At 54.2% G+C, this 14,916-nt stretch overlaps 1 protein-coding gene across 1 annotated transcript; it reads right to left on the bottom strand.

The window, feature by feature from the left end:
- Window positions 1-1,894: 1,894 nt before the first annotated feature.
- On the bottom strand, window positions 1,895-14,911 carry LOC140188917 (ependymin-like; the record flags this gene model as incomplete). The annotated part of the gene is made up of 5 exons (XM_072245570.1): window positions 1,895-2,395; window positions 2,707-2,791; window positions 11,574-11,754; window positions 13,630-13,766; window positions 14,902-14,911. Coding segments are annotated over 5 exons (489 nt in total), but the record flags the coding sequence as incomplete, so codon positions are not given.
- Window positions 14,912-14,916: the final 5 nt, after the last annotated feature.

A 14,916-nucleotide genomic window follows, 5' to 3' on the forward strand; every position in this document is an offset into this window, starting at 1 on the left:
AAGTCCCAGCTAGAGAGGGTGTCATACTCTATCTCATATTAGAGAACGAGATAGGGCAGGTGACAGAAGTTTGTGTGAAGGGAACAGTTTGTGTCTAGTGATCATAATGCCATTAGATTCAGGGTACCTATGGAAAAGGCTAGGTCTGGTCCTTGAGTTGAGATTCTGAACTGGAGAAAGGCCAATTTACGTGGTTTTAAAAAGGATCTGACAAGTGTGGACTGGGACAGGATGTTTTCTGGCAAAGGTGTGCTTGGTAAGTGGGAGGCCATCAAAGGTGAAATTTTTGAGAGCGCAGAGCTTGTATGTTCCTGTCAGAACAAAAGGCAGGGATAACAGGTTTAGGGAATCTTGGTTTTCGAGAGATATGGGGGCCCTGGTTAGGAGAAAGAAGGAGGTGCATGGCAGGTATAGGCAGGGAGGAACAAATGAGGTACTCGGGGAGTACAAGAAATGCAAGAGGACTTAAGGAGGAAATCAGGAGGGCTAAAAGAAGGCGTGAAGTTGCTCTAGCAGACAAGATGAAGGAGAATTCTAAGGGAGTCTACACTTATATTCAGAGCAAAAGGATAACAAGGGACAAAATTGATCCTCTGGACGATCAGAGAGGTCATCTGTGCACGCAGCCAAAAGAGATTGGGGAGATCTTAAATGTTGTTTGTCTTTTAGTCCTCCTGATTTCCTCCTTAACTGTGCTCTTGCGTTTCTTGTACTCCTCAGGAACCTCATTCGCTCCTCCCTGCCTCTACCTGTGATGCGCCTCCTTTATTTTCTTAACCAGGGCCTCAATACCTCCCAAAAACCAAGTTTCCCTAAACCTGTTGTCCTCGCCTTTTATTCTGACAGGAACATGCAAAATTTTCACTTTGGAAAGCCCTCTCACTCACCGAGCACACCTTTGCCAGGAAACAGCTCGTCCCAATCCACGCTTTGCAAGTCCTTTAACTCGGGAGACGGTCACTGAGCCTGTAGAAGTGAGGCTAGCAGCTACAAGATTGCGGACCCTGTACAGATCACAGAGGAGGAGACGTTTGCTGTCTGGAGGCAAATTAGGGTGTAACATTTAAGAGAAGTTCAGGTAGGTACAAGACGGGAGGGGTAGAGAGAGATATGGTCCCTGTGCAGGTCGATGGGATGTGACAGATTAATCATCCAGCACAGACTAGATGGGCTGAAGGGCCTTTTTCTGTGCTGTACTGCTCTATGGCCACAGGCTGCCATCTGTGCCATCACGTCAAAGGCCTTCTGAAAACCCAAGTCAACAACATCCACCGACTCTCCTTTGTCTAAAGCAGGGGTTCCCAATCCTTTTGATGCCGTGGAACCCCCTACCATTAACTGAAAGGTCCGTGGAGCCCAGGCTGGGAACCCCCCCCCCCGTGAAGATTCGTTAACCGGAAAACAGGTACCAAGGACTCTTTCTACCCTGCTGTCGTCAGACTCCTGAATGGGCCTCTTGTACGATACGGACATGTGGGCCTCACAATCTACCTTGCTATGATTTTGCATTTTATTGTTTCCCTGCTCTGCACTTTCTCTGTCGCTGTCACACTTTATTCTGCCTTCTGTTACCGTTTCACCTTGTTCTACCTCAGCGCGCTGTGTAACGATCAGTGTGAACAGTGTGAACAGTGTTTTGTTCCACTTACCTCTGTATGTGTGACGAGGATAAGCCAATTACAACACCAATACCAATGAGGGAGGGGTTCCTTCTATCCCCCTTACAATGAGACAACAATGGGCCGAACAGCCTCCCCACCACCCTCCTCTCCAGGGTACTGCCCCTGCCCCACCACACCCTCCCCCAACAACACTCCCCCCCCCCCCAAAAAAATGAAGCCGGCTTGCCGGATTCAAATGATTGCTTGTGACCTGAGGAAACAAGAGAAGCAGGCAAGATCGCACTCGACTTTATTGTGATTCGACAAATGGAGGTCAGGACGAAGGGCAGGGGGAGGCCACTCGGCCCGTCAGGTCTGTTCTAACACTCTGTGAGCTCCTGTCATATCTTCCATGGCTGCCGGATCCCCATCACACCAGAAGACGCTGGAGCAGAATTAGACCATTTGGCTCATGGTTGGCTGATTGATGATGACCTCCCCCAACCCCAATCTCGTGTCATCTCCTCATAACCTTTCACCCTGACCAATCAAGAAGCTGCTTTAAGTGATTTCTCCTCCACGGGTGCCTGTGGCACTGATTTTCACAGTTTTCCCCCAATTCCCTGAATATCTAGAAACCGGCCCACCCTGCTCGCATTTACTCCAGAAACGGAGGTGACAGCGCCCATGGGTGCTGCTGGTCCCTGGGAGTACGTCCTTAGACTGGATCGTCACATTCCGAAGGAGGGATGAAGACTTTCGGATCTCGGATCCCAAGAGTCAGGTTATAGAAGCTGCAAACAAAGGCAGAATCGTTGAACAAAGGAGCATCACGCACCAGACCCTCCCAACAGGTCGCCATGGGCAGCCAGGCCCAAACACGGGAGCCCAGAGACAGGGAGGAGTACAGGGAGGGAGCGGTTCACACAGACGGGAGGGGTGTAGGGGCGAGAGGGGGGAGTTATAGAGAGAAGGAGGAGTGTAGGGGCCGCACAGGGTTACACTGATGGGGAGGGGTGCAGGGGCCGGAAGGGGTTACAGAGAGAAGAAAGAACATGCAGGGAAGGGGTAGAGTAAAGAGTCAGATTAAAAGCAGGTAACTTACGATTCCGAGAACCAGCCATCCTCGCGGAAATGCGCTCGGTACTGGGGGAGGCATTTTACGTCTGTGAAGGTCGTCACGTAATTCTCTAGAAACACGGAGAGGAACGGGTCAGTACTGGACGTGTACTTCACTGGAAACACGGAGAGGGACGGGTCAGCGCGGGACGTGTACTTCACTGGAAACACGGAGAGGGACGGGTCAGTACTGGACGTGTACTTCACTGGAAACACAGAGAGGGATGGGTCAGCGCGGGATGTGTACTTCACTGGAAACACGGAGAGGGACGGGTCAGTCCGGACGTGTACTTCACTGGAAACACGGAGAGGGTCGGGTCAGTACGGGACACGTACTTCACTGGAAACACGGACCACAACGGGTCAGTCCAGACGTGTACTTCACTGGAAACACGGAGAGGGACGGGTCAATACGGGACGTGTACCACTGGAAACACGGAGAGGGACGGGTCAGTCCGGACGTGTACTTCACTGGAAACACGGAGAGGGACGGGTCAGTCCGGACGTGTACTTCACTGGAAACACGGACCACAACGGGTCAGTGCGGGACATGTACTTCACTGGAAACACGGAGAGGGACGGGTCAGCGCGGGACGTGTACTTCACTGGGAACACGGAGAGGGACGGGTCAGCGCGGGACGTGTACTTCACTGGAAACACGGAGAGGGACGGGTCAATATGGGACGTGTACTTCACTGGGAACACGGAGAGGGACGGGTCAATAGGGGACGTGTACTTCACTGGAAACACGGAGAGGGACGGGTCAGCGCGGGACGTGTACTTCACTGGGAACACGGAGAGGGACGGGTCAGCGCGGGACGTGTACTTCACTGGAAACACGGAGAGGGACGGGTCAGCACGGGACGTGTACTTCACTGGGAACACGGAGAGGGACGGGTCAGCGCGGGACGTGTACTTCACTGGGAACACGGAGAGGGACGGGTCAGCGCGGGACATGTACTTCACTGGAAACACGGACCACAACGGGTCAGTGCGGGACGTGTAATTCACTGGAAACACGGAGAGGGACGGGTCAGCGCGGGACATGTACTTCACTGGAAACACGGAGAGGGACGGGTCAGCGCGGGACGTGTACTTCACTGGAAACACGGAGAGGGACGGGTCAGTGCGGGACGTGTACTTCACTGGAAACACGGAGAGGGACGGGTCAGTCCGGACGTGTACTTCACTGGAAACACGGAGAGGGACGGGTCAGTCCAGACGTGTACTTCACTGGAAACACAGAGAGGAACGGGTCAATAGGGGACGTGTACTTCACTGGAAACACGGAGAAGGACGGGTCAATACGGGACGTGTACTTCACTGGGAACACGGAGAGGGATGGGTCAGCGCGGGACGTGTACTTCACTGGAAACACGGAGAGGGACGGGTCAATAGGGGACGTGTACTTCACTGGGAACACGGAGAGGGACGGGTCAGCGTGGGACGTGTACTTCACTGGAAACACGGAGAGGGACGGGTCAGTACGGGACGTGTACTTCACTGGAAACACGGACCACAACGGCTCGGTGCGGGACGTGTACTTCACTGGAAACACGGAGAGGGATGGGTCAGCGCGGGACATGTACTTCACTGGAAACACGGAGAGGGATGGGTCAGTCCCGGACACGTATTTCACTGGAAACACGGAGAGGGACGGGCCAGATCGGACATGTACTTCACTGGAAACATGGAGAGGGACGGTTCAGCGCGGGACGTGTACTTCACTGGAAACATGGAGAGGGACGGTTCAGCGCGGGACATGTACTTCACTGGAAACACGGAGAGGGACGGGACTTCACTGGGAACACGGAGAGGGACGGGTCAATGCGGGACGTGTACTTCACTGGGAACACGGAGAGGGACGGGTCAGCACAGGACGTGTATTTCACTGGAAACATGCAGAGGGACGGGTCAGCGTGGGACGTGTACTTCTCTGGAAACACGGAGAGGGACGGGTCAATGCGGGACGTGTACTTCACTGGGAACACGGAGAGGGACGGGTCAGCACAGGACGTGTATTTGACTGGAAACATGCAGAGGGACGGGTCAGCGTGGGACGTGTACTTCACTGGAAACACGGAGAGGGACGGGTCAGCGTGGGACGTGTACTTCACTGGAAACACGGAGGGGGACGGGTCAGTCCAGAGACGTACTTCACTGGAAACGCAGAGAGGGACGGGTCAGCGAGGGACGTGTACTTCACTGGAAACACGGAGAGGGACGGGTCAGCGTGGGACGTGTACTTCACTGGAAACACGGAGAGGGACGGGTCAGTACGGGACGTGTACTTCACTGGAAACACGGACCACAACGGCTCGGTGCGGGACGTGTACTTCACTGGAAACACGGAGAGGGATGGGTCAGCGCGGGACATGTACTTCACTGGAAACACGGAGAGGGATGGGTCAGTCCCGGACACGTATTTCACTGGAAACACGGAGAGGGACGGGCCAGATCGGACATGTACTTCACTGGAAACATGGAGAGGGACGGTTCAGCGCGGGACATGTACTTCACTGGAAACACGGAGAGGGACGGGACTTCACTGGGAACACGGAGAGGGACGGGTCAATGCGGGACGTGTACTTCACTGGGAACACGGAGAGGGACGGGTCAGCACAGGACGTGTATTTCACTAGAAACATGCAGAGGGACGGGTCAGCGTGGGACGTGTACTTCTCTGGAAACACGGAGAGGGACGGGTCAATGCGGGACGTGTACTTCACTGGGAACACGGAGAGGGACGGGTCAGCACAGGACGTGTATTTGACTGGAAACATGCAGAGGGACGGGTCAGCGTGGGACGTGTACTTCACTGGAAACACGGAGAGGGACGGGTCAGCGTGGGACGTGTACTTCACTGGAAACACGGAGGGGGACGGGTCAGTCCAGAGACGTACTTCACTGGAAACGCAGAGAGGGACGGGTCAGCGAGGGACGTGTACTTCACTGGAAACACGGAGAGGGACGGGTCAGTCCGGACACGCACTTCACTGGAAACACAGAGAGGGACGGGTCAGCGCGGGATTTGTACTTCACTGGAAACACGGAGAGGGACGGGTCAATACGGGACGTGTACTTCACTGGGAACACGGAGAGGGACGGGTCAGCACAGGACGTGTATTTCACTGGAAACATGCAGAGGGACGGGTCAGCGTGGGACGTGTACTTCACTGGAAACACGGAGAGGGACGGGTCAATGCGGGACGTGTACCACTGGAAACACGGAGAGGGACGGGTCAGTCCGGACGTGTACTTCACTGGAAACACGGAGAGGGACGGGTCAGTCCGGACGTGTACTTCACTGGAAACACGGACCACAACGGGTCAGTGCGGGACATGTACTTCACTGGAAACACGGAGAGGGACGGGTCAGCGCGGGACGTGTACTTCACTGGGAACACGGAGAGGGACGGGTCAGCGCGGGACGTGTACTTCACTGGAAACACGGAGAGGGACGGGTCAATATGGGACGTGTACTTCACTGGGAACACGGAGAGGGACGGGTCAATAGGGGACGTGTACTTCACTGGAAACACGGAGAGGGACGGGTCAGCGCGGGACGTGTACTTCACTGGGAACACGGAGAGGGACGGGTCAGCGCGGGACGTGTACTTCACTGGAAACACGGAGAGGGACGGGTCAGCACGGGACGTGTACTTCACTGGGAACACGGAGAGGGACGGGTCAGCGCGGGACATGTACTTCACTGGGAACACGGAGAGGGACGGGTCAGCGCGGGACATGTACTTCACTGGAAACACGGACCACAACGGGTCAGTGCGGGACGTGTAATTCACTGGAAACACGGAGAGGGACGGGTCAGCGTGGGACGTGTACTTCACTGGAAACACGGAGAGGGACGGGTCAATGCGGGACGTGTACTTCACTGGAAACACGGAGAGGGACGGGTCAATGCGGGACGTGTACTTCACTGGAAACACGGAGAGGGACGGGTCAATAGGGGACGTGTACTTCACTGGGAACACGGAGAGGGACGGGTCAGCGCGGGACGTGTACTTCACTGGAAACACGGAGAGGGACGGGTCAGTGCGGGACGTGTACTTCACTGGAAACACGGAGAGGGACGGGTCAGTCCGGACGTGTACTTCACTGGAAACACGGAGAGGGACGGGTCAGTCCAGACGTGTACTTCACTGGAAACACAGAGAGGAACGGGTCAATAGGGGACGTGTACTTCACTGGAAACACGGAGAAGGACGGGTCAATACGGGACGTGTACTTCACTGGGAACACGGAGAGGGACGGGTCAGCGCGGGACGTGTACTTCACTGGAAACACGGAGAAGGACGGGTCAATACGGGACGTGTACTTCACTGGGAACACGGAGAGGGATGGGTCAGCGCGGGACGTGTACTTCACTGGAAACACGGAGAGGGACGGGTCAATAGGGGACGTGTACTTCACTGGGAACACGGAGAGGGACGGGTCAGCGTGGGACGTGTACTTCACTGGAAACACGGAGAGGGACGGGTCAGTACGGGACGTGTACTTCACTGGAAACACGGACCACAACGGCTCGGTGCGGGACGTGTACTTCACTGGAAACACGGAGAGGGATGGGTCAGCGCGGGACATGTACTTCACTGGAAACACGGAGAGGGATGGGTCAGTCCCGGACACGTATTTCACTGGAAACACGGAGAGGGACGGGCCAGATCGGACATGTACTTCACTGGAAACATGGAGAGGGACGGTTCAGCGCGGGACGTGTACTTCACTGGAAACATGGAGAGGGACGGTTCAGCGCGGGACATGTACTTCACTGGAAACACGGAGAGGGACGGGACTTCACTGGGAACACGGAGAGGGACGGGTCAATGCGGGACGTGTACTTCACTGGGAACACGGAGAGGGACGGGTCAGCACAGGACGTGTATTTCACTGGAAACATGCAGAGGGACGGGTCAATATGGGACGTGTACTTCACTGGGAACACGGAGAGGGACGGGTCAGCACAGGACGTGTATTTCACTGGAAACATGCAGAGGGACGGGTCAGCGTGGGACGTGTACTTCACTGGAAACACGGAGAGGGACGGGTCAATGCGGGACGTGTACTTCACTGGGAACACGGAGAGGGACGGGTCAGCACAGGACGTGTATTTCACTGGAAACATGCAGAGGGACGGGTCAGCGTGGGACGTGTACTTCACTGGAAACACGGAGAGGGACGGGTCAGCGTGGGACGTGTACTTCACTGGAAACACGGAGAGGGACGGGTCAGTCCAGACACGTACTTCACTGGAAACGCAGAGAGGGACGGGTCAGCGAGGGACGTGTACTTCACTGGAAACACGGAGAGGGACGGGTCAGTCCGGATACGTACTTCACTGGAAACACAGAGAGGGACGGGTCAGTGCGGGATGTGTACTTCACTGGAAACACGGAGAGGGACGGGTCAATACGGTACGTGTACTTCACTGGGAACACGGAGAGGGACAGGTCAGCGCGGGACATGTACTTCACTGGAAACACGGAGAGGGACGGGTCAGTCCAGGACACGTATTTCACTGGAAACACGGAGTGGGACGGGTCAGCGCAGGACGTGTATTTCACTGGAAACATGGAGAGGGACGAGTGTGTTCTGGACACGTACTTCACTGGGAACACGGAGAGGGACGGGTCAATACGGGACGTGTATTTCTCTGGAAACACGGAGAGGGACGGGTCAGTCCGGGACGTGTACTTCACTGGGAACACTGAGAGGGACGGGTCAGTCCGGGACATGTACTTCACTGGGAACACGGAGAGGGACGAGTCAGTTCCGGACACGGACTTCACTGGAAACACGGAGAGGGACGGGTCCGTCCGGGATGTGTATTTCTCTGGAAACACGGAGAGGGACGGGTCAGTCCGGGATGTCCACGCAATACGTCCAACCCACACGGCCGATCCAAACAGCCAATACATGACACCAACACGGAGAGGGCGATTGAGGGAGAGACAGAATGAGAGAGAGAGAGGGGAGGGGAGGGAGAGAGGGGACAGAGAGAGGGGAGAGGAGGGATGGGGAGACAGAGACGAGGGGAGAGGGGAGGGAGAGGTGGGGGAGAGGGGAGAGAGAGGGGACCAGAGTCGGGGAGAGAGAGATGGGGGTGGGGGGGAGAGGCAGGAAAGAGAGAGTGGAGGGGAAGAGAGAGGGGGGAGTCAGAGAGAGGGGTAGAGAGAGGAGCAAGAGGGGAGGGAGAGAGTGAGGGGGGGACAGAGGGTCAGAGAGAAGAGGGAGCGAGTAATGGGGAAAGAGAGACGCAGAGAGAGGAGAAGGAATGAGGGCGGGGGAGGGAGTGAATGGATGTGCGGGGGGACAGAAATATGGCGTACAACTCAAGAAGGAACAAGACAACTCAGAAATCAACAACCCAAACGAGGAGGGGAGAGATATTTACAAGCTTCGTACTCTCAAACCTTCACTTTTGAAGGCCTCCCACTTACCAAGTACACTTTGCCAGAAAACAGCCTGTCCCTATCCACACTTGCCAGATCCTTTCTGATACCATCAAAACTGGCCTTTCTCCAGTTTAGGATCTCGACCCATGGACCAGACCTTCTTTTTGTATATTTACTTTGAACCCTAATGGCATTGTGGTCACTAGATGCAAAGCTTTCCCCTACACAAACTTCTGTCACCTGCCCTGTCTCATTCCTTCACAACAGATCCAGTATCACGCACCCTCCCACTGGGACTTCTACGTACCGATGAAGAAAACTTCCCTGAACACACTTGACAAACTCTATCCCATCTAGTCCTTTTACAGTCTGGGATTCCCAGTCAATACGTGGTAAGTTAAGACCACCTTCTGTTTCTTGCAACAGTCTGCAAACTATTTACAGAATTTTTTCCTCTAAATCCCACAGACTGTTTGATGGTCTATATAAAAAAAGCCCCTTCAACGTGATTATACCTTTCTTATTCCCAGCTCTACCCACTGGATGAGTTCTCCAATCTGAGCACAGCTGTGACAAGTAACGCCACCCCTCTCCCAATAATCCCTTCTGCTCTGCCCTAAAACAACAGAACCCTGGAATATTGAGCTGCCAGTCCTGCCCCTCCTGTAACCAAGTCTCGCTAATGGCTACAACATCATAATTCCAGGTGTTGATCCATGCCCTGCCTTTCCTACAATCCTTCCTGCACTGAAATATATGCAGCTCAGCACTCTGGTCGCACCGAGCTCGAGCTTTTGATTCCGGACATTGTCTGGGGTCTGAACAACATTTGCCTCCGCAACCTCTCTACTATCTGTTCTGATGTCCTGGTCCCCACCCTTCCCCCCAACATAACTCGAGTTTAATTTCCACCCCTCCCCAAGCATAAGTGGCAAACCTTCCCGCTAGGATATTAGTCCTCCTCCAGTTCAGGTGCCAACCGTCCCTTCTGTACAGGTCCCACATTCCCTGGAAGAGAGCCCAGTGATCCAAACCTCTGATGCTCTCCCTCCTGCACCAGCTCCTTAGCCGCTTGTTAAACCGTCTAATCTTCCTAGCTCTGGCCTCACGGGCATGTGGCATGGGTAGCAATCCTGAGATCACAGCCCTGGAGGTCCTGCCTTTTAATGTGGCACCCAACTCCCTGAGTTCCCTACGCAGAACCTCGTCACTCGTCCTGCCCGTGTCATTGGTGCCAACGCGGACCGTGACCTCTGGCTGCTCACCCCCCCCCCCCACTGAAGGAGGTCGAGGGGTCGATGCAAGATGTCCTGGACGCGGGCGCCCAGGAGGCAGCAAGCCATCTGGAGATCTTGTTCTCACCCACAGAGCCTCCCGTCTGTTCCCCTAACCAATGAATCCCGTCTCACCGCTGCTCATCTCTTCTCCCCACTTCCCTTCTGAGGCAGATTCAGTACCAGAGACCGGCTCGCTGTGGCTTCTGCCTGGAAGGGCATCGCACCCCCCCCCAACACTGTCCAAAGCAGTATTCTCATTATTGAGGGGAGCCCTCTCCTGTCGGTCACCCAGGTACCAGCCTCCTGAAACCTAGGGATGACTACCTCCCTGTAGCTCCTATGTATCAGTCTCCCGTAGGAGCTGAAGGTTATCCAGCTGAAGCTCCATTTTGCTTAAGACACTCTCGAAGGAGCTGCAGTTCGGTGCACTCCGTACAGACACGGCTATCAGAGAGACTGGAGGTGCCCAGAGCACCCACATCGCACACAAGGAACTCTGGTACTAACTCACTAACCCATTCTGGGCACACTGGCTACGTACAAACTGGAAAAGTAACTTAACGGAAACCTACCTCGAACCTCTGCCTGTGCTTGCTCAAGCCTCTCGAGCCAAAGCTGGAGCACTCTAACACTGCCCTCTCCAACAATGGCCGCTCCGCTAGCTCCTGATTTATTTTTTTATTGGCTAAAATAATGACTCCCTGCAGATGAGACTTGAGGCTTTCAAGTGGCTCCCGTCCTACAAGTACAGGTAATCCACCTGGTCGGGACGGGTGATCCGCACCTTCAAGCGCGGGGTGATCCGTCCGGTTGGAAGGGGCCCGATCCGGAGAGGTCGCTCAGAGAGAGAGGGAGAGGGATAGAAGTAGAGATCATGAAAGAGATTGACAGAGACAGACAGAGTGCTCGGGAAAGTAATGAAGAGATCGGGTGAGGGAGCATGACAGAGAGAGGGGAGGGAAGGAGCGCAGAAGGAAGTGAGGGAGGGAGAGTGGAAGAAAAGGAGGGAAGGAGAGAGGGCAGAAGGAAAGACAAGAGAAGACGAGATACCTAAGAACCAGCCCAATGTGGGAGAGAAATGACTGCCACCTCCTGGGGGGTTGGTTGCAGCTGAGAGAGGGAACAAGAGGGGTAAAGAGAGGGTGTAGAGGGATATTCCTTACCATTATCCTCAACTTTGCTCCAGATGTTGGTCAGAAGTCCCGCTTTCGGGATGGTAGCACTGCCCACGTAAAGCTGGCTGAGGAACTTGGCGCTTTTGGAGACGCGAAATTTCGGGAACGGAATCCGGAGCGGGGACTTCAGGCAGGTCCTGTTGTGCGGGAAGTACTGGTACTTCACGGACTGTGGGAAGTAGGGGAGACAGGACAGGTTACGGAGGTGGGGGCACTAGGACCCTGTGAGAGCCCGGGACCTGTACCCGGGGACCCCCGAGGCGCAACCCGCGAGATCGGGATCTCACTGAAACCTGCAGGAATGTCGAAAGGCCCAGACCGAGTGGATGTGAAGATGACGCTTCCGATCATGGTGGTGGGGGGTGGGGGAGGAAGTCTAGGACCAGAGGGCACGGTCTCAGAATTGAGGGACATTCCATTTGGAACAGGGATGAGGAGGAAGTTCTTCAGCCCAACAGTGGCGAACCTGCGGAATTCATTACCATGAATGGCTGTGGACCTGTGGACTTCTTTAAAATCAACTTTATTATCTTATCAAATTTGCATGAGGGTGGAGGAGTGGAGATACGTCTCTACCAGAGGAGGTGTGAGGCGCTCCCTCCCTCCGCCAGCCTGCAGGTCACCCTTGGGTGAGGGGTAGCACCTGCTTAACACCCCCACCCCAGATCAGGGTCACGTGAAGCCGTGGGGGGGGCAGGCGGTGGATGGTCGTATGAGCACCCGGTGCAGATCACTCTGAAGACTACTGACAATGGCTGGGGGGGTGGGGGTGGTCACCCACCTGGTAAAGACACTGCCCAGAAGAAGACAATGGCAAACCCCCCCCTCCCCCGTGGAAAAATTTGCCAAGAACAGTCGTCGTCACGGGAAGACTGTTTAATGGACAAACGGACACCTCCGTGCATTTGGAATTTGCTGTGGCATGTTGCCCAGGGTGCGGTAAACATTCAATAATTATAAAGAATAAAGAACTATACAAAAATAACGTTAGAGCTTAGAGGATGAGCAGGAAACGAAAAACATGCGTAAAAGTCCTGAAGGAGCGTCTCCATCCGAACACGGACTGTTTATTCCTCTCCATAGTCGCTGCCTGACCCACTGAGTTTTGTAAGGCATTACAAAAAAAGTGGTTTGAAGTGCTTACGGTGCAGTGACGGGGTAATAGAGGGGGTGGTGGTGGCCAAACTAGACGGTTGATCAGATTAATTGCTGAGGAAAGAAAATTGCACGCGGGTTTAATTCACGCTTATTGTGAATAGCGTCATAGAAAAGTACAGCACAGAAATGGGCCCTTCAGCCCATCTATTCTGTGCTGAATCATTTAACCTGTCTACTCCAATGACCTACACCGGGACCTCCGCCCTCCACTCCCCTCCCATCCATGTACCTATCCAAACTTCGCTTTGGCATTGAGATCGAGCTCACATGCACCATTTCCGCTGTCTAGCTCTCACCACCCTCCGAGTGAAGAAGTTTCCCCTTAAACTTTTCACCTTTCACCCTAACCCCTGACCTCTAGTTGTAGTCCACCCAGCCTCAGTGGGAAAGCCTGCTGGCATTTACCCAATCTATTCCCCTCAGAGTTTTATACACCTCTGCTAAATCTCCCCTCAATCTTCTGTGTTCAAAGGTCCAAACCTATTCAATCTTTCCTCGTAACTCGGGTCCTCCAGACCCAGCAACGTCCTTGCAAGTTTTCTCTGTGCTCTTTCAAGCTTATTTCCGTCCTTCCTGTCGGCCGGTGACCATCCCCCAAGTTAGGCCTCACCATGCCTTACTCAAGCTCAACACACCATTCCATCAGCTGTACTTGGCACGTTGAGTTATGATGGACAATCTGCCTGATACTCGAGCCTGCGATGCTGATGCAAGTGGATTTTTGTGGCACCTGTGCACACGTGGACTTGTGCAGATAACATTAACCTTAACGCTGAGCTTTTTTTTAAGGTCAGTACTCAGGGAGTTCCGAAGGAGAGGAATGAACAGCAGAGGAGTCAGGCCTTTCCAAGTGAAAATGGGCCCAGTTTGGTACCAGCCCCCTCACCTTCTGGAACAGAAGGATGTCCACCTGCTTCCACACCTGTATTCCCCCTCTGAAGACGAATGCACTTTTGTAAAGTCTCTTGTTACCGCGTCGTAGGAGAAGTTCCCGTAATTGTCTACGAAATTGACTGGGTGAAACTGTGGAAGGAAGGCAGTCAGTCAGACGGTGAGCTCTGAGGTCTCCAGGCCCCTGGGAAGGCATTGGGTTTCGAGTTCAGGCGCGGGCTTGATTTAGACTCGGACTCAGACTGGGACGTAGACTTGGGGTCGGACTCAGATTTAGGTTAAGATTTAGACAGGCTCAGGTTTAGATTTACATTTGGATTTGACTTCCCCAGTAGAGTTACAGATTCAGGGCTCCAGCCATCGGGCCTCGGATTCCAGATGTCCAATCGACCTTTGGCCTTTGATCTTTGGCATCAACCCCAGGGCTCACTGATGAATCTAAATGAGGACCTCGAAATCCAGACCTCGACTCAGGACTCTCCAGTGATGCCTCAGCACGGACTCTCCAATGGCCAGTACCTGAACACTAGGCCTCAAATGCCAAACTTTCCAATGACTGGTGCCCTGAACTCTAGGCCTGGACTTGGGGTTCTCCGATAACTGATACACTGAACACTAGGCCTCAGCTCGGGACTCTCCAATGACCGGTACCCTGAACACTAGGCCTCAAATGCCAGACTCTCCAATGACTGGTACTCTGAACACTAGGCCTCAGGTTGGGATGGTCTGGTAACCAGAACCTGGACACTAGGCCTTAGCACCAGGCTCTCCGATGACTAGGCTTCAAGCTGCAGGTCTCGGTGACTGGTATGCCCTCCTGCAACAGGGATCCCAGAGAGAGTCGGCCCACACTGTGGATACAGGGAAACCGTGGGCCCTATGGGTTTGTTCTTGCAGAAATATGGCTCCGGGTCAACATCCCATCAGGAAATTGTGCTACTATTACCCACGGTGATGGTCTGCACTGGATCACAAACCTCTGTGCTGTGTATGACTGTATGTGTTGCGTTTTGCCCCTTGGTGCTGGGGCAGCAATGTTTCGTTTGGCTGCATAATGTCCGTGGGAGAATAACAATCAAACTTGAACTCGATTTGAGCTGGCAGTCTGCAATGAGAGGCCGTTAATTAATGATCACACCGTGATGGCTCCCCTTGGTAGCAGCGATCACAATAAAGTGCAACTGGGAACTCGGTTTCTGGGAGAGGAGAAGTGGGCCAAACACAGTTGGGTTTTGAGATCAATAAACACAATGCTGGTTATACTCACAACAGTCACCATTCC

This window comes from Mobula birostris, chromosome 28 (assembly GCF_030028105.1).
Source record: "Mobula birostris isolate sMobBir1 chromosome 28, sMobBir1.hap1, whole genome shotgun sequence".
NCBI classification, from domain to species: domain Eukaryota; kingdom Metazoa; phylum Chordata; class Chondrichthyes; order Myliobatiformes; family Myliobatidae; genus Mobula; species Mobula birostris.